Source organism: Aotus nancymaae, unplaced genomic scaffold (genome assembly GCF_030222135.1).
Source record: "Aotus nancymaae isolate 86718 unplaced genomic scaffold, 86718_ANA_hifiasm-v0.15.2.pri h1tg000057l, whole genome shotgun sequence".
In the NCBI taxonomy this organism is placed as follows: Eukaryota; Metazoa; Chordata; class Mammalia; order Primates; family Aotidae; genus Aotus; species Aotus nancymaae.
Genome location: NW_026988471.1, coordinates 59,646,789 through 59,666,829, shown reverse-complemented (window position 1 = coordinate 59,666,829; position 20,041 = coordinate 59,646,789). Strand labels below are relative to the sequence as shown.

General features: G+C 36.1%; 1 protein-coding gene across 2 annotated transcripts in view; it reads right to left on the bottom strand.

Moving 5' to 3' along the window:
• Positions 1-20,041, bottom strand: part of REL (REL proto-oncogene, NF-kB subunit) — a 47,568-nt gene that overhangs the window by 26,505 nt on the left and 1,022 nt on the right. Inside the window, exons 1-4 of one of the 2 annotated variants that reach the window (XM_012477260.2) lie at positions 12,222-12,240; positions 11,549-11,691; positions 9,206-9,354; positions 2,052-2,143 (exon numbers count right to left, since the gene is read on the bottom strand). In XM_012477260.2, the coding sequence (XP_012332683.1) occupies positions 2,052-2,143; positions 9,206-9,354; positions 11,549-11,691; positions 12,222-12,225 (388 nt within the window). In that variant the 5' untranslated portion in view covers positions 12,226-12,240. Of the gene's footprint in view, positions 1-2,051; positions 2,144-9,205; positions 9,355-11,548; positions 11,692-12,221; positions 12,241-20,041 lie in introns of those variants that run through there. The other variant, XM_012477259.2, reaches the window with a different exon arrangement.

Here is a 20,041-nt window from a genome sequence, read left to right as displayed (position 1 = left end):
CTGAGCTCAAGAGTTTGAGACCAGCCTGGGCAACATGGCAAGACCCTGTTTCTACAAAAAATACAAAACTAGCTGGGTATGGTGGCATGCCTGCTGTCCTAGCTGCTAGGGAGACTGAGGTGGGATGATCATTCTTAAGCCCAGAATGTCAATGCTGCAGTGAGCTGTGATCACATCACTGCACTCCATCCTGGGCAACAGAGCAAGATTACCTCAAAAAAAAAAAAAAAAAAAAAAAAAAACCCCAGGCGCGGAGGCTCACACCTGCAATCCCAGCACTTTGAGAGACTGAGGTGGGCAGATCACGAGGTCAGGAGTTCAAGACCAGCCTGACCAACATGGTGAAACCTCATCTCTACTAAATATACAAAAATTAGCCAGGTGTGGTGGCAAGTACCTATAATCCCAGCTATTCGGGAGGCTGAGGCAGGAGAATTGCTTGAACCTGGGAGGTGGAGGTTACAGTGAACCGAGATTGTGCCACTGCACTCCAGCCTGAACAACAGAGCCAAACTCCATCTCAAAAAAAAAAAAGACTAAATAAGCCAATTCTTTTCTACCCAAACAATAAAATATTCTGTTAAAAAAATAAAAACAGATTTGTAAGTATTGACATGGAAAGTTTAAGGTATATTCCTGAGTGGAAAAAAATTAAGCAGTAGAATAGGATGTACAGCATGATTCCTTTTATATAAAATATATATGTCTACATATAACCACACATGTATAAAGACAATTCTAGAAAAATATATATCAAACTTAATAGCAGTCTCCCTGGTAAGACTGGAAGGGAAGGGAAGAAGAGGACTTTGGTTTTCAGCTTTATACTAAGTAGTATGAAAATGAAAACCTAGAGAAAAGAGATAAAGATTTTATGGTTCATAAAATAGTACTTATCTGCGAATATATTCCTTAAATTATCAACATATCTCTTAAATTATTTTTATACATCCAGGAAAAATGCAAACCAGCAGTATAAGGAAGTCTTAAATATGACCAGGTAATTTATTCATTGAAAATGTTATAGTCATTTAATTCCTGACTTCTGCATATTTAAGTAGCTGCAGAAGACTTTAGAATGGAGGCTACTGTAAGTATAGGATGCCACCATCTAGCGTGGCAGTACTTAACTATTCAAACAATACAGAGCACTTACAAGTAACAGTCAAGTAATATTAAGCATTTATACTTATGACATGAGGCAGATAGTACCATAAATATAAATACTTAATAAATGCTATCCCCAATAAAATCCACTAAGCAGTAGATATCTAGCCATATATACAAATATGCTATGAAAATACTTTGTGTAATTTCTATTATTTCTATGCTTCTTCTTCTACATTGGGATTAAGTCTTATTGGTGAATATGCCCTTGAGCTAAATGCACTCCAATAAACACAGTGCCTATTTAACATTGAAAAGGGGAGTATATGTCTGCTGGAAGTGGCATAAGGAAGGCCACATTCAAAAAGAATCAGAACATTTGGAAGTTTTATCATAGAAAACAATGAAACTTTCCAACAATACCAGAAATCTCTGTGTGCATAAGATTTTTTTCAATAACTGTGAAAAAGCTATTTTAAATAGTATACTTCATTCCTCAGGTAGAGGTATAAATCAACAAGTAGAAAAGTAAACACAGAACTTAAAACACAGGTTCAAGATATAAATAGCTGGGCATGATGATTCACACCTGTAATCCCGCACTTTGGGATGCTGAGGTGGGTAGATCACTTGAGGTCAGGAGTTCGAGACCAGCCTGGCTAACGTGGTGAAACCCCGTCTCTACTAAATATACAAAAATTAGCTGGGTATAATGGTGGGTGCCTGTAATCCCAGCTACTTGGGAGACTGAGGCAGGAGAATCTCTTGAACCTGGGAGGTGCAGGTTGCAGTGAGCCGAGATTGTGCCATTTCACTCCAGCCTGGGCGACAAGAGCAAAACTGCATCTCAAAAACAAACAATCAAAAAATATATATATAGATAGATATAGATCGATAGAAATGAATACCCAAATAAATAGAAATGACTATATCAACATACTTACCATTGAATGGATTGATTCCTGCCTTTATTCTTGAAATAATAGCTTCTTTTACTTCTTTTTTCTTTACACATCGAATACCCAAATTTTGGAAACTAGCAGGAAAAAAACCAGAATATTCAAAACTGCATTATAAACACATGGAATATTGCAAAAATCAAATGTATAGCAATACTGAAGTTATCATGCTGTCAGCTGGACATACCAAAGCACGAATGTGCTTCATTTGCTCTGATAAAGATGAGAGGGTAAGAAGTGGGGTTATATGGCCGGGCATGGTAGCTCACACCTGTAATCCCAGCACTTTGGGAGGCCAAGACAGGCAGATCACCTGAGGTCAGGAGCTCGAGACCAGCCTGACCAACATGGAGAAGTCCCATCTCTACTGAAAATACAAAATTAGTCAGGCGTGGTGGTGCAAGCCTGTTATCCCAGATACTTGGGAGGATGAGGCAGGAGAATTGAGCTGAGATCACGCCATTGCACTCCAGCCTGGACAACAAGAGCAAAACTTCATCTCAAAAAAAAAAAGAAGTGGAGTTATATTTCTAAGAGAACTGTTAAAAGAAAAAGAGTATATATCATTTTTACATACAGTGTTTCACAATTACATCTTTTTTTTTTTTTTTTTTTGAGACAGAGTTTTGCTCTTGTTACCCAGGCTGGAGTGCAATGGCGCGATCTCGGCTCACTGCAACCTCCGCCTCCTGGGTTCAGGCAATTCTCCTGCCTCAGACTCCTGATTAGCTGGGATTATAGGCAAGCGCCACCATGCCCAGCTAATTTTTTGTATTTTTAGTAGAGACGGGGTTTCACCATGTTGACCAGGGTGGTCTTGATCTGTTGACCTCGTGATCCACCCGCCTCGGCCTCCCAAAGTGCTGGGATTACAGGCTTGAGCCACCGTGCCCAGCACAATTACATCTTATTACATCTTACTAATATGCCTATGTCACATATACCAAAGTATAGATTAACAGTAAAGCAATACCATAATGGTAAAATTTACCTCTCAAATTCAGAATCAAATCAATAAAATCTGTATGTTTGATAACGTAAAGCAAAAGCTGTAAAAAGAAGTCCACGGGTTGAAGCCCACAGGTATGTTTTGCTAGGCCCACAAGAGTGTTGCCTATATTTTTAAAAATCTGCACAGATTATCTACATTTAGAAATCAGATAACTGCATATGAACATCTGGATTTCTGGCTTTTCTTGAACATTTTAAAGGCCTGGAAACACTAGGTTGGCACAGAAAACATAGGCTGAGGACTGAGACCCATTTGTGCAGGGCTCTTCAGTTTGCTACAGTGCCTGTTAGTCCTCCTACACTTGATTCACACCACTCATTTATGCTGCTTGCCTAGCTCTGCAGAAATTTGATTTTTGAGCCCTAAATTCACTGTTAGTAGCAGTAGAATATGTTTTGTGCCATATTATACAAAGTTATCATAGCTATTCATCATAAAAAATTACTGGTGTGTTTTTTATTAGAAAGTTTAATGCTAACAATAATATTTAACAAGTTTCAAAATGTCATTTATGAACAACTTCCCAATAGCTACAAATATTACTAATTTGCATATCTGTAGCATAGACAGTGGTGGGGGGAACTCCCCCACCACCACCAGTCATACTTGTTCCCACATGGAAAAACCATGACATCAGTAAAATTGGGTGGGTGTGAATAAGGAAGCAAAACTCAATTATAATAACATTACTATTTGTTCAAACTTCACATGGCACTTGAAACCAGAGGCTACTTTGTCTGCCTGTCTTCACACTCATGCTGTCTTATGCTCATGCTCTTCATAGTCAACACACTTAGAATTTTGCTAACACCTAAAAAATATTTCACATTTCCTTCCTCTGCTTCCAATAACTACAAAAATAAATAAATAAATTTTTTTTTCAAGATGATCTCACCCTGCCACCCAGGCTGGAGTGCAGTGGCACACTGACTCACTGCAACCCCCACCTCTCAGGCTCAGGTGATCCTCCCACCTCAGCCTCCTGAGTAGCTGGACTACAGATACATGCCATCCTACCCGGCATATTTTTGTATTTTTGTAGAGTCAGGGTTTCACCATGTTGCCCAGGCTGGTCTCAAGCTCCTGGACTCAAGCAGTCTGCCTGCCTCAGCCTCCCAAACTGCTAGGATAACAGGCATGAGACACTGTGCTCGGTTGGCTAAATCTTGAATTCTTAGTCCTTTCTTGAAATCTTGCAGTTATAATCCTCTTACTCAAAAATATTCCACTTCTTTGAAAGATTCTTGGTTTGACTCCTTTTCTTTTTTTTTTTTTTTTTGAGACGGAGTTTCGCTCGTTACTCAGGCTGGAGTGCAATGGCGCGATCTCGGTTCACCGCAACCTCCGCCTCCTGGGTTCAGGCAATTCTCCTGCCTCAGCCTCCTGAGTAGCTGGGATTACAGGCACGCGCCACCATGCCCAGCTAATTTTTTGTATTAGTAGAGACGGGGTTTCACCATGTTGACCAGGATGGTCTCGATCTCTTGACCTTGTGATCCACCCGCCTCGGCCTCCCAAAGTGCTGGGATTACAGGCTTGAGCCACCGCACCCGGCCGGTTTGACTCTTTTTCTTTGGCAAAAGATTTTATAGAATTCTTCATATTAATATATTTATATGTCTTCATTTTGTTTCATCTGAATAATCTTGTATTTGACTGCTATTCACAAAATATTATAGGTGATGGTAATTTTTGAAATTCTGACATGAGAAATGAAGGATCACAGAGATTGTTTGAATCAATTATTCATTCATTCATTCATTCACAGACATTTAACAAGTTTTGGGGTTCCTACTATATACCAAAAACTATGGAAAGTAATGGGGATATACAATTCCTCTCCTCAAGAGGCTTACAATCTAGTGGAAGGGTTGGCAAACTATAACTCATGGATCAAACCCAGCATCTTGTCTGTATTTGCAAATAAAGTTTTATTGGAACACAGCCCTACTGATGTTTATGTATTATCTATGGCTGCTTTCATGCTACAATAGCAGAGCTGAGCAACAGAGACCATATGGCCTGCAAAACCCCAAATATTTACTATCTAGCCCTTTACAGAAAAAATCTGGTAGTCTCTGGTCTAGTGAAGCAGATATACATTAAATAATCACACATACATAAATGCTAAACTGAAATCATAACCAGTTTTATGAAGGAGGTATACATGATATTATGGGAGCCTATGATGGAATAGAAGAAAGAGACTTTCAGGCAAAAGGAACAGACCACACAAAGACCCCTATAGAAGAGTATTGTAAGCAGAGGAAACTAAAGGAAGGCTTTGTGAGTTGAGTGTAAAAATTAAGGAAAGCATAGTTTAATAGAAGGCTAGAAATACACGTGGGTCATGTGGGCCTTATAGGCTATATAGAAGGAATGCTGTCTTTGTTCCAAGAGCCAAATAAACCCATTAAAATGTTTTAAGCAAGGGAGAAACAATTCCATTTGTATTTTAAAAGATCACTCTGGCTAATGTGAAGAAAGATTGAGGGGGAAAAGGTACAAAATGAGTTGATGCAAGACTGGTCAGGAGGTTATTCCAGCAGCCCCAGTTTAGACTATAGTGGTAGTGTCGTGGTGATAAATTTCACTGAGTGAAGTGGATAGATTCAAAACCAGTTTAGAAGGTATCTGTTAGTAGATTCAACGTGCACATCTGGAGGAGGAATGTTGGAGATGACAGCTATAGGGCTTTTATAGCAATCACTAACACACAGGACATTGGAAGAAGACCAATTCTGAGGGGAAAGAGGTATGATCACAGTAAAATCATGGTTTGGGGCATATTCTATTTGAGGTGCTTTTTTTTTTTTTTTTTTTTTTTTTTTAAGAGATAGGGTCTCATTATGTTGCCCAGGCTGGACTCAAACTCCTGGGCTCAAACAATCCTTGTGCGTCAGCCTCCTGAGTAGCTGCAACTACAGGCATGGGCCACTGTGCCTGGCTGCTTATGGTACTTTTGAGACATTTAAGAGAATATGTTAAGAAGGCAATCAGACTAAATACCATTCTCTACTAAAAGGAACCAAGAATCTTTGGAAAAAACTGATGACTTCGGCCGAGCACGGTGGCTCACGTCTGTAATCCCAGCACTTTGGGAGGCCGAGGTGGGTGGATCATTTGAGGTCGGGAGTTTGAGACCAGCCTGGCCAACATGGAGAAACCCCATCTCTAGTAAAAAATACAAAATTAGCTGGGCACGGTGGTGGATGCCTGTAATCCCAGCTACTCAGAAGGCTGAGACAGGAGAATTGCTTGAACCCAGGGGGTGGAGGTTGCAGTAAGCCGAGATCATGCCATTGCACTCCAGCCTGGGAGCAAAACTCCATCTCATAAAAAAAAAACAAACCATAAAACAAAAAACAAAACTGATGACTTCAGGGCTGGGGCAAGCAAAGCACAAGTTGACCAGGTGCCATGGCTCACTCCTGTAATCCCAGCACTTTGGAAGGCCGAGGCAGGCAGATCATTTGAGGTCAGGAGTTTGAGACCAGCCTGGCCAACACGATGAAACCCCATCTCTACTAAAAATACAAAAGTTGCCTGGGTGTGGTCATGCATGACTATAGTCCCAGCTACTTGGGAGGCTAAGGCACAAGAATCGCTTGAACCCAAAAGAGGGAGGTTGCAAGTGAGGCAAGATCGCACCACTGTACTCCAGCCTGGGTGACAGAGCAAGACTTTGTCTCAAAAAAAAAAAAAGAAAGAAAGAAAGAAAAATGAAAAGCACAAGTCTTGAACATTTTGTTTTGTCAGAAAGTAAAAAAGTGCTCAAAGAAAGATGAGGACATATCAAAAAAATACAGAAGACAGTTTGAAGAGGCATACGTTACTCAAATCTGGGTTAATTCGAAAATCAAAAGAATAACAGAATAACTATACATTAAATACAAGAATCCATGAGTTTACAGTGATACTTTTTAAGTGGAAACAGAGAAGAAGGGAAAGTTCTTCTTTATAACAGAATGCCAATTAATATCCACAAGAATGTAAAAAACTGAAGGGATATTTTAAGAATTCTACCACATCACTTCTGCAGGTTTCTTGCCCAAAATGTTTCATGTTAACATGAAAACACTATTCATGTTATTCATGTTAAATATAATGCTACCTCTAGTGTGTGATCCTTAATGGGATCCTAAATTGGGGAGAGAGGTGGAACAGCCCTAAAGAGCATTATTAGGACAGTAAGTGAGGTGGTTGAAAAATTTAACTGCCTGGAACTAAGAAAGGACAGCCAGAAAAGCAGGAAGTAAAACGGAAGTTTGTTCTCACAGAAGAATAAAAACGTTTCAAGTAAGAAGTGATCACAATGTAAAATGTTATTGAGAGGTCAAGTAATATAGACAAATATTTGCCAAGTGTGTATATTACTAGATATTTTGTTTTGTGTTATTATCGTTAAGAGGAGCATTTAAGGCTTTTTTTTTCTAAATGGTTATTACTAATATATGTGGGACTATGAATCTCTTTTTTGTTGTAATTAGTTCATTTTTCCCCAAAAGCCAATACATGTTCATTACAAAAATGAATTATAAAATAAGGTAAAAGACAAACATAAAACCCTACAATCTTACCCACCCAGACAACTACTATTAATACCTTAGTATTAACATATGTACTATCATGTACATATATAAATTTATTTGTTTTAAAACCTATTTATCTGGCAAGCTGCGGTGGCTCACACTTGTAACCCCAGCACTTTGGGAGGCTGAGGCAGGTGGATCACTGGAGGTCAGAAGTTCGAGCCCAGCCCAGCCAACGTGGTGAAACCGTCTCTACTAAAAATACCAAAAAATTATCTGGGCGTGGTGGCACACACCTGTAATCCTAGCTAAATTGGGAAGCTAAGGCAGAAGAATCGCTTGAACCTGGGAGATGGAGATTGTAGTCAGCCGAGATCGCGCCACTGTACTACAGCTGGGGCAACAGAACAAGACTCTGTCTTAAAAACAAAAACAAAAAACAAAAACAAAAAAAACCTATGTATCTAATATATTGTGATTGTCTTTACATACCAGTAGACATATTTGCAATATGATTTTTAAGGCTGTACAGGAGTACACTGGATGAATGTACCAGTTTATTTAATTAATCCCCTTTACTATTTGGATTACTTCTAGCTTTTTGCCATTACAAAGAGAACTGCAATGAACAGCACTAGAGTGAAATGTCTGAATACGCTTATTTATTTTCTGAGGCTAAACTCCTAGAAGTGGAATTGCTGGCTCAAGAGGCATTCATATTTTTCAGGCTTTTGCTATGTAGTTAAATTGCCTATCAGATTTTATTAATTTACATTCTCGCTAACATAATGAATGGGCCCACCTTCTGGTAGCCTCACGATCATAAACTATTACATAATTATTTTTCTCTTAGAACTATTGTATGTTAATTCTATAACCTGCTACTTTCTAAATAATAATTCTAGAGTTTTCCAGTTGATTTCTCCCACATCCAGCCATTTTTATATTAACTGTAAATGGGTGTGGCATGGTGGTTCACACCTATAATCCCAAGCACTTTGGGAGGCCAAGGTGGGCAGACTGCTTGAGTCCAGGAGTTCAAGACCAGCCTGGGCAACACGGCAAAATCCAATCTCAACAAAAAATACAAAAATTAGCTGGGCATGGTGGTACATCCTGTAGTCTCAGTTACTCAGGAGGCTGAGGCTGAAGGATTGCTTGAGCCTAGAGGTAAAGGTTGCAATGTGCCGAGATCATGCCACTGCACTCCAGCCTGGGTAACAGAGCAAGACCCTGTTTCAAAATAATAACAACAACAATAATAAAGTTAACTATAAATGAAAAGACAGAGTAAAAAATTATTTAAAAAACTGTTCACCCCAAGAAAGGAAATCTTTACAGTATACAATAAGTTTATGTTTACTTTAAATAACTACAAAAATGTCTTCCTGCTAATCATCATAAGATGTGTCTACTAATGAAGAATGAAAGAGTAGTTCTAATGCAAATAGTAAGAAGATGTAGATGTAAAACGTAGTAAACAGAAGTAGAATGAGAAAATTATTCAGCTTAAAAGTAACAAATTGTCATGGAGAAGAAACAGAGCACCCTATGTCTTATCTTGTTTCTGAAGATGTCTGTAACTGTATACTTACAACAAAGGTCTGCGTTCTTGCCCAAATTCTGCTTCATAGTAGCCATCTCTGCAGTCTTTTCCAACTAAATCATGAGGATGAGGTTTATATGGGTCATTCTTTGTTACTAATGTAATTCTCACTTTTCCTTTTCCATAATAGTTCATAATCTGAAAAAAGGGGGAAATTAAATATATGATCCAAATAGATCACATTATAAACAGATCTAAATGAGAGTTCAATTTACATTAATTATCATGTAATCAACACTAGATAAATAAAGTCCAACTGACGAACAACTGCAGTTTTGATGAAACTTTCCAGAGAATACCAGTAGAGAAGAACTTACCTCTCAGTTCCTTGGCATATTTTCTGCCCTAATTTCAATTGGTCAAATCATTTTGACTCTGCTTATTTTCCTTTCAAAACAAGTAAACTATACCCAAATTTTATCATAGACATGAGAAAACAGATGTTAAGTCACTTAATGCCCAGCTCTTAAATGTACTGTCATGCCATAAACATTCCTTGAAAATATATTTAAGCCATACTGGAAAGGATAGCATATAAATATGATCATTTTACTTAATATGTGACATTTCACTTCATAAAAATATTTGTTCAGTAAGCATACCCCAAGAGTTGACTCTAGAATAGGCAATAAATCAAATTTAGTTTAACAACATCAAATTTCACATAGAAAGTATATATAGAACAGAGAGTAAAAAGGAGAGGTTAACATGGAAAAAGAAGGACAGAAACTAATGCTTAGTTTGAAAGCTAGTAAATTTGCAAGAACAAAGCAGGGCATATAAAAACCAGCATACCACAAAGGAACAAGGTAAAGTAAGAATGGGTAGCTTACCAGGTAGTGGCCACTAAAATCTGTAATTTTGAATTTAAATATAATTTGAACAGTAACCAGAAGGTATTACATTTCTTTCTGGATGAAAGAGAAGGTAATTGCTCAAGACTCTAAGTAGGCAAATACAAAACTCAAGCTGTAAAGTGTTTAGGACCTACTGGAATCGTAAAAATACAGGTCTTAGAAATATTTTAGAGATGTATAGGATAAGATGAATTATAGTTTAAAAATGACTCAAAAATTGGACAAATAGTATTTCCTTATTTCCTTTTTATTAGCATCTCATCCATTTTAACATTTAAAATACTTAGATAACCCAAGTCCATATTACTGCCAAAAATGTGATAAAAATAGGAATCTGGAATTCAATATATAATCTTGCCATTAGTTTATTCTATAATTTAGCAATTCCCTTTGTCAAAAGAATAGACTTTGTAAATAATCTACTTACAAAACAGTGAATTAAGATCTGTTGATAAAAGTAACACTTTTCAAAAATAAAAACAAAAAGTAACACTTCAAAATCTACTTTGCCATTAAAGTTTTTAATTGGCATTTAAAGGATAAACCATTCACTGAAAGTCAAATAAAAAAACAGTTGACAAATAGAAAATATAAATTTAGTACATCACACCTGTAATCCAAGCACTTTGGGAGGCCGAGACGGGTGGATCAACTGAGGTCAGGAGTTTGAGATCAGCCTGGCCAACATGGTGAAACCCTGTCTCTACCAAAAAATACAAAAATCAGCTGGGCATGGTAGTGGGTGCCTGTAATCTCAGCTACTTGGTAGGCTGAGGCAGGAGAATCACTTGAACCCAGGAGGCAGAGGTTGCAGTGAGCTGAGATCATGCCATTGCATTCCAGCCTGGGCAACAAGAGCGAAACACTGTTTCAAAAAATAAAAATAAATAAATCTAGTACATCTTGTAACTATTAGTATACTTACCAAAGTCAAAAGCTTTTCAAAATTTATGCTAATGTGAAAAAATCATATTTAAAAAGTGTTATTTCAAATCAGTCAATGAGTCAGAGAATCAGAGACAAGCAATAAAGGTAAAGAAAAAGGAGAAAAAGGTATTCTAGTCCTAAGACTAGTCAAGAAGAATTGTGATTGAGTTCTCAAACCCATGTTTAATCTACAGAATAATATCACTCACCTCTGTAAGGAGAGAATGGGTTTTCCTTATTAGCTTTGTGTTCCATGAAAGAGAACATGATCCAAAAGCTGTCAATGTACACTAAACATTATGAGTCGCTCTACTTAGGTTAATACACAAGCACCATATAACTATCTGCAGTGGGGAAGACTCCACACTATATTTAAGAAATGTCCTTAGACATCTATCTAATATAGATCTGTTAAAAAAGTAAAAGAGGAAAAAATAAAAAGACAAAACTGTGGCTATAACTGTGAAGAAACTGGCCCTTAAAAATAATTGCTATAGCTGATCTATGAGGCAACTAATAGAGAAAGACACAGAAGAAGGGTCTATTACCTGGATAGAAGGGTATGTTCGGTTGTTGTCTGTGCTGTGCTCCCCTGGAATGCTGCCTGCTGATCGTCCTTCACATTTGTATCTAAAACGCATTCCCCTCTGCCTGGGTTGTTCAATTATCTCTATATACGGGTTATATGCACCTGAAATTTTTTTAAAAGGAGGTCAGTGAGATTAGTGTAACAATTAATAATGCATTTTAACACTTCTGTTTTTTCATAACAGCAGACTAAAATAAAGATTTTTTTTTCCTCCTAAACTTAAATAACAAGGTTGAAATGTTATCTTGGAGACTGGCTGGGAGAGGCACCTTTTTTTCCCCATTCAAATTGAGTCCCTATGTAGTGTCAAAACAAGTCATTCAAACCATATTGATGGTTAGCACTTTATAGCTTAGTATCTACAGCTAATGTCAATATGAAGTTCTGAGATAACCACTTCAGAGGTATCCGCCTCCCACGTGAGACCTAGCAGAAGGGTTTTCCCCAAGATTCCCCGAGAAAGGTAAAGATTATACTCCTAAAGTGAGTTAAATGTATTTAACTGTTTGATTTTACATCATACTTGTAATATTGAATGAAAAGACCATTCGCTGAAAGTGAAAATGCATTGAAATCCTTGCAGAAGCATAGGTAAGTTTTTTTATATCTCCATTAAATATTAAAAAACTTACACATAGTATATTAGAACAAGCCCCAGGAAGGATTTTATGCTCAAAGAATGTGCAATCATTCCCATGTAAACCATATCTAAAGTAAGACACAACAGAGAAAAAACATTACTCACTTTCTATAATAACTAAAATTCAAAATATGCATCTGCAGAATGAACTGCTGATATATATAACGACATGGATGACTCTTAAAATCATGCTAAGTGAAAGAAGTTAGATCAGAAGACAATATACTGCATGATTCCATTTATATGAAACTTTAGAATATGTAAAGTAATATACAATGAACCATAGCAGATTACTGGTTACCTAAGATAGGGTGGATAGGAAAGGCAGGGGGGACGATGGACATGTTAATTATCTTGTGATGATGATTCCAAGGTTGTATACATATGTCAAAACTTATCAAACTGCACACTTTAAAGTGTAATTTGTTGTACATAAATTATGTATCAATAAAGCTGTTTAAAATACATGCAACTTTACTATCTTTTATTATCCAAATTGTGGGAAAAAAGGTAAACAGACACTCAACTGTGCTTGCAAGTAGGAGAGTTAACAATGTATTTTTATTTCACGGGTGTGAAGATGTTTTCCATTAAAAAAAAAGTGTCCCTTAATCAGTTTAGTGATTTCTAAATTCCCACAATTACATATCCATTTTGCTGACTAAGGCTTATCCTGTTAGAATGCGAGCAATACAGAGAAATGGTAACACGGTGGGTCTTATCAGAACAGTATGGAGAAGAGGCCTTTAGAATTCTACCCAGCCACTTCTTAACAGTAAGACCACAGAAATGCTATCAAAATTAAAAACCCTTAGTTCCCTCTTCTGTAAAATAGGTATACTCATAATAGCACCTACCTCATTGGGTTGTTGTGAAGATTACAGATTATATGTGCTAAATTCTTACCAAGTGTCATATATACATATACATTCAATAAATGGTATCTATTATTTCAGATGCTTTCTTGATAACAATGATGTAGTGATACCATGATGTTATCAAAACTGCCACTCTAAAGGACCTTACAGAAGAGCAAGTCAAACAACACAAATTATTAGACTATAGCAGGAAGGAAAGCACTAACAAAACTCTGTGGAAATGATAATAAGAGCAAAAGAGTCAGGAAAGCCTAACTGTCAGTAGAAAAAGAGTGGTTAATGAAGCAAAAGAGTAGGGAAATGAAGAGGAAAAAGGAACAGTGTATCCACAGAGGAGGGTTTATTTAGGAATCACCAATGTAAATGGAATACACTTCCACTTTTAGAAAGAGAACTAAAAGTCAGAGCATACTTGGCAATGTGGATTTCCTTTTATGTGTGATGAAATCAATGAATATTTTGATGCAGGCAAATCACATGATCAGATTGGTATTTTAGAGTAAAAACTTTAGTCACAGCAGACAGATAGAAAAAAGTAAGCAAGGTGATCAGTTTTAGAGACCACTATAATAACATGGACAATGATGAGGGTATGTCTGAAATATGGCAGTGATCAAAGGAATGAAGGATCATTTAAAAGATAAAACTGACAGCACTTCGTGCCTGAACATTAGGATTAAGAGAAATTAAAGAATCATTGATAGCTCAGAAATTAAAGAATCACTGATGGTTCCAAGGTTTCTACTTTGGGTTACTGAATAAAGTATTACTGTTACTTTTAATTTTATTCTGTATGGTGCAAACTCCTTGTATTTGAATCTACCACCTATTTGTTTATTCAAAAGATAATGAGCCAGAGAAAACTAACTTTAACCCAAACAAGTTCATAATCCTTATTTCAGTTTTACTCAAAAACATAAGATATGCAGATGAGTAATTCACAATTTTATCCTTGCATATTTCAAATCTTTCAAGTTCATATTTCAATTTTAAATATTTCATACCCTTATATATCCTTGTAGGGGTATTTGAGAAAAAGTATGTTTTCCCCTTAAAAACTGTTAAAATTAACATTATTTTTTAAGCGACATTTTAAATAATTTATGTGGCTGAAGTAAAGGTCAAATAAATCCCTGCCCACTACTTATTTAAAGGTGTCTTGGTGGGAAACTGACATAAAATGACATCGTTAATGGTTAAGTGGTTAACTTTGGGAGGAGGGAGTGTGAATAAAAATGCTAGGTTCACAGTGAGCATTCAAAGATTTCATTGAGGCCACGCACTGTGGCTCATACCTGTAATCCCAGCACTTTGGGAGGCAGAGGCACTGTGGCTCATACCTGTAATCCCAGCACTTTGGGAGGCAGAGGCACTGTGGCTCATACCTGTAATCCCAGCACTTTGGGAGGCAGAGGCACTGTGGCTCATACCTGTAATCCCAGCACTTTGGGAGGCAGAGGCACTGTGGCTCATACCTGTAATCCCAGCACTTTGGGAGGCAGAGGCACTGTGGCTCATACCTGTAATCCCAGCACTTTGGGAGGCAGAGGCACTGTGGCTCATACCTGTAATCCCAGCACTTTGGGAAGCCGAGGCGGGTGAATCACCTAAGGTCAGGAGTTCCAGACCAGCCTGGCCAACATGGCAAAACCCCTGTCTCTACTAAAAATACAAAAAATTAGCTGGGCGTGGTAGCAGGTGCTTGTAATCCCAGCTACTTGGGAGGCTGAGGCAGGAGAACTGCTTGAATCCAGGAGGCGGAGGTTGCAGTGAGCTGAGATTGAGCCATTGAACTCCAGCCTCAAAAAAACAAAAACAAACAAACAAAAAAACTTCATTGGTTACATGACACTTACTTAGATTGTTTATGAAAAAGTCTATAAAAATAAAAGTAGTTGTTGAAAAGATTAAATATTTTTAAATAGTAAAATTTACATAAATATCAGTTGTCATATAATATTGAGTACTTAAAATCCTTGAAATTTATTTGTCCTATTGCAGAAGCTCTTAATTGGTAAAAATCAACAAGCTGGGGTTACAACCAAGTAACAGAGTATATTGCAATACTCAGCTGGAAATAATCTCCCCTCCTTGAAACTACCATAGTATTCTGTTTATAGCAATTATTCCAAATAACTCTTAGGGAAAACCTACTGTCTTCTTTCTTCTTGAAATAAAGCTACTTGTTTTATTTCTTCAAGCTACTTCAAGGCAGAAATTATGTCTTACTCATCAGTGCCTTGTACACAGATACTCATTAAACAACAATTGAATGACTAAAAAGTCTTAAGATCTTTTATTTATACAAGTTATTCAAATGTTAAATAATCATATAAGTGATAATTCAGTTTTTTAAATTAGATTTCACTACTAAGAAAAACAAATAGTGCTTTGCAGGTACCAGGATTGCTATACCTCAGTGTTTCCTCATACTCATTCATATTTCAACTTATCTGAGTTTATGATTTTTTAAAAACTTCCCAACTATAAATCATTTATATAATGCATCAGTACAATTCACCAGTTATTTCCTTCCTCAATACTGTGCTTTGCCCAATGTCATTCCTCCTGAATATAAAATGTGCTGAAATGTAGTCATCTACGGAGTGGAAGACAGTAAAATACAAATCAGGGAATTGTAGGGAAAATGAGTGCTCTTAACTAAGATAACCTCAAATCGCCAGTTTTGAAAAGTCCCAAAATGTCTTCAAAATTGGCTCTAAAGTTGATCACTGTATTTTTCTTTAAGCAATACCATGCAAAGCTGGGACTGACCTCTATATTCTAAATAGTATTTTAAAAGGCTAATATACACCAGAATAACATCTGAAATATAGCCAAAATGTTTCTAAGATATATTTATGTTTTTATTTGCACTTAGGCAAAACAGAGTACTATTTTTAAACATAGTGCCTATCTAATAAAGCATAAGTTTTTAAGATAAAAAAATAAATGACATTAAAAAAAGGTTTAAATGGATCATAAATTATCAGAAATAGACACATTACTAACATCTTACTGCTAGAATTAGCAACCAGCATCAAATATACAGAAAAAAAGTTAATTATTATAATTATAACACTATTTTAAGACCCCTTTAATACACATTTCTCATTCGATCCTCTTTAATCTCCATTTGAAAAACAATAGAAATTTTTTATCCCATTTTACAGATGATGAAACTAAAGTTGAAAATTATATGAAGTTATAAGAAAAACAAATTATGAATGGCATGCTAATATGGGAGTGCCAAATTTTAAAAATCAAGCATCAAAGCAACTGGAGGTAAAGTCACAATAACTGACACAGCACATAACCTGCAACCTAAAATAAACGCAACTCAATTTAAGAAGATAATGCATCCTGGTATAGTCAAATGAGTATTTAGATCCAAAGAAATCCCTAGAACAGAGTTCAAACTGGGGATTTACATCAGAATGAGCTAGGTAGTTTTTTCAAAACATGCACATCCTTACACCACTTGAGATGTTTAAGAGAAATTGAAATCTTCAAGGTTTTTAAAGCCTATATACATTTTTTCTGAAAAAGCCTTCCAAGAAATTCTAACACACTCCTGATTAAGAATAATTGCTTTAAACATGAAGTGGAAACAACCCAATGCACATATCTAGATAAGCAATCTAAAAATTCAGGTGCAAGTATGGACTGGGACATGGATAAATTAGGCAAAGCAATTCTGGCTACTTGTAACTTCTTTTTCTCTCCCACTCAAAAAAGAATCTTATTTAAATGCAAGCAAGAAAAATGACACACTACAGAGATAGCCTTCAAATGCTCCCATTTATTTAAAAAGTAAATAATTTACAAAATAAATATCTTAACTCTTGCAACACATCACACAAATGATTGACACACCAGTGTGTCAACACCACAGTTGAGAATAGCTGACTAGACTGCATGTCTCTCATAAAGGTCCTGGGTGACAGACTTTGCCTGAGACCTCAAGGAGAAAATGGAGTTAACAACATATATTTTTCCAAATATCACCTCTACTCAATTTGGAGAAAAAGAAAATAAGAACTATTCTTTTTCCTCAAACCAGGTCTCTCATGAGCCAAAGTCTATTCCAATACATCAGGCTGACTTTATTACTCCAAAACATCAGGCTGACTTTGAATCGGGCCTTAAGAATCAAAGTATTCAGATGCGTATTCAACTGATGTATGCACACAAGGTAAAAACTATAAAAGATTCTGGTAATAGGGATTCTGTTACCACGTGGGGGAAAAGGCAAGTCTTGAAAAAACTCTTTCACATGCCAAGGTAAAATAAAGAAATTTTAGAATCTGTCTTAGATTATACAGGTATTAAAGTTAAAAACAAATGACAAGACCAAATCACCTCTCTTTTAAAAATAAAAATACAAGAGGCCCAGAAATATGAATTCCAGAAAAACAATTTTATCCCATGCAATATTTGGGTCATGTGCCTACAAACAAAATAATTTTCAGAGAAGCCAGATGAGAAAAAGTTGGAACAAAAGGAAATTCTGAGTCCCTTAAATTATATCTGAGAAAGATACTATGCATAACCTAGATGTTCCCAATTATGAGTCATTGTCTGGCCCCCTCCCTTGTCATTAGATTAACTCATTCCCTTTATCTGTGCCTATCATATATCACCTTAATTATTTAACACCACTGTTATTTCTACTTTTTCATGTGTTGCATTTCTGAAACATTCACGCTCATGTGTGGCCTTGTACTTAAAAAAAGAAGTCATTTGCTGTAGCTATCCATTCCTAACTTCCAGCTCTGTTATTAAAGAATAAGTTGCATCATACTAACTTCTATTTCCCCCTCCCTTACTCAAGAAAAAAAAAACAGTTCTCTTGAAATTCACACTACAAACAGTTGGTGAGTAGTAAGGTTTACAAAAACAGTTCATTCCTGTACTTTCTATTGTGTGACACAGAAGAACCATACTAAAGAAAAATGTGAATAAAAATAAATTATCTAAATTTTAAAACATTTTACCAAAGACAACACTAATTATTAGTTAACAGAGCTATATGCCACACAAAGACATGTTGCTTTTTTTACTGGAACAATGAGAAGGTTTAAATTCAGACATAAAATATCTAACTCTACTTAGAGTAAACAAAATAGAATAATAAATATACAAAAGCTATGACTGCTTACTATGCATACCTTAGATGGGTTTGGGAACATTTTTCTTCACTATGTCTATTATTAATTATGTCAAAAGCCTGTAATCAAGGTATAATTTTTTTAAAAAAAGCAACAAAAAGCAGCTTAATATATGCTGTGAAATCCTAAATAATCTGCTATCTAAACAAAATTTAGAATCATATGTATATACATGATTCTAAACTATACTCTAAATTATATAATTTTGCTTAGATTATGATTTCTGTTACTTTTACATTATAGATATCACATATTCAACTACATATACCTATTCATATATGACATCTCATGAGAAATGAAGAAATATTCTTAAATGCTTTGTAATGAATAAAAGTACTTTTTGAGTTTTAATGCTACCTTACTGCTAACAGAATCTAAATTAGACAATGAAAAACTAAGCAATTTTTTTTGGTCACTCTTCCGGTTAAATCACTGCTTCAAAACAGAATGGGAATTTAGAATTTCATTAGTGAATTTTTTTTATCTCTAAGGTCTTTATAACAGATTAAGAAAAAGTACACAGATTCCTTTAATCATTTTTTAAAATTCCAGACCTGACAGTTTTCTAATAACTGAATTACAATTTAAATAACTTGTTACATTTTAAATAGTCCCATTTTAATGCAACTCTTCAGAAAAGACCAAAAAACAAAAAGTTAAATCACCCTTCAACTTCCAAACCTTTAAAACTTTCCATTTCTTTAAACATTTCCTCCTTACATTTAGGGAATCCTTGGTCCTCAAACAGCACAAAATACAGTGTCAATGAACAAATTTAAATTGTAACACATTTTAAAATCCTTTGAGTCTTAGAATAGTCTATATAGAAATGGTTTTCTCTCGCATTTGAAAAAATTAGAAGTATTACATTCATACAATATATTAGTAATGTTTTATTAAATCGCCAGAAGGCTGAACTTTCTTATGTTAGGTATTCTTCATTACTTCCGAACAAAATCTTTCTGACAACCAATAAATTAACAAAATATTTGAAGTCATCTTAGCACTTAAAATATACACATGCTTTGAATTCATAAATGTACAGAATTATCTGAAAGTTTGGGGTCACTTAAGTGGGTAAAGGGAAAGTTGAAATATTTTAAACTACACTTGTATTCTCACAACCACAAACTGAAATCAAATGTCAAGTGAAACACTCCAATTTCCTTTTCTGCCTACAGCAATAGCTATAGCATTGTTCTGCTCAACCTTTTAAAGAGATTCTTTAAGCTGCCGACTTCCTCTTCTCTACTAGACATCGGCTTTCTTCTAAGAGTCACTGAACCAGGCAGTTTGGGGATGGGAGTCAAGTTCAGAAACGAGGCCCCCTCTTCATTCTCTTAGTACAGCATTTAATATATGTGTTTAGCCCTCCCTGCCTCTGCTCACGCAGCTTCCTCTGTCTGGAAAGCGTCCCCCACTCACCTTGCCAAAATCCTGGTAAAAGTCCAAATCGAACCCAGGTTACTTGATTTATCTCCCGGCCCCGGCTCCCCTATCCCCCTAACCTTAAACTACAGGCAGCCCCAAACCACGTCTGTGTATACACGAGACTCTCCCTTGCCCTGCAATGTTTCTTATAAACTTATTTTCTCCCAAAGGAAGAGATTCGAGCATTTATTAAGGGAAAATATATATTCAAAAGTAATAAAGCTGTATTCAATCCTACTTACTATTTTAAAGCACGGATATTCTAAAACTTCTCTTTCCCCTTATTTCCAGCCGGGAGGAGCGGGGACTCAACGTCTCTATTCGTCAGATTA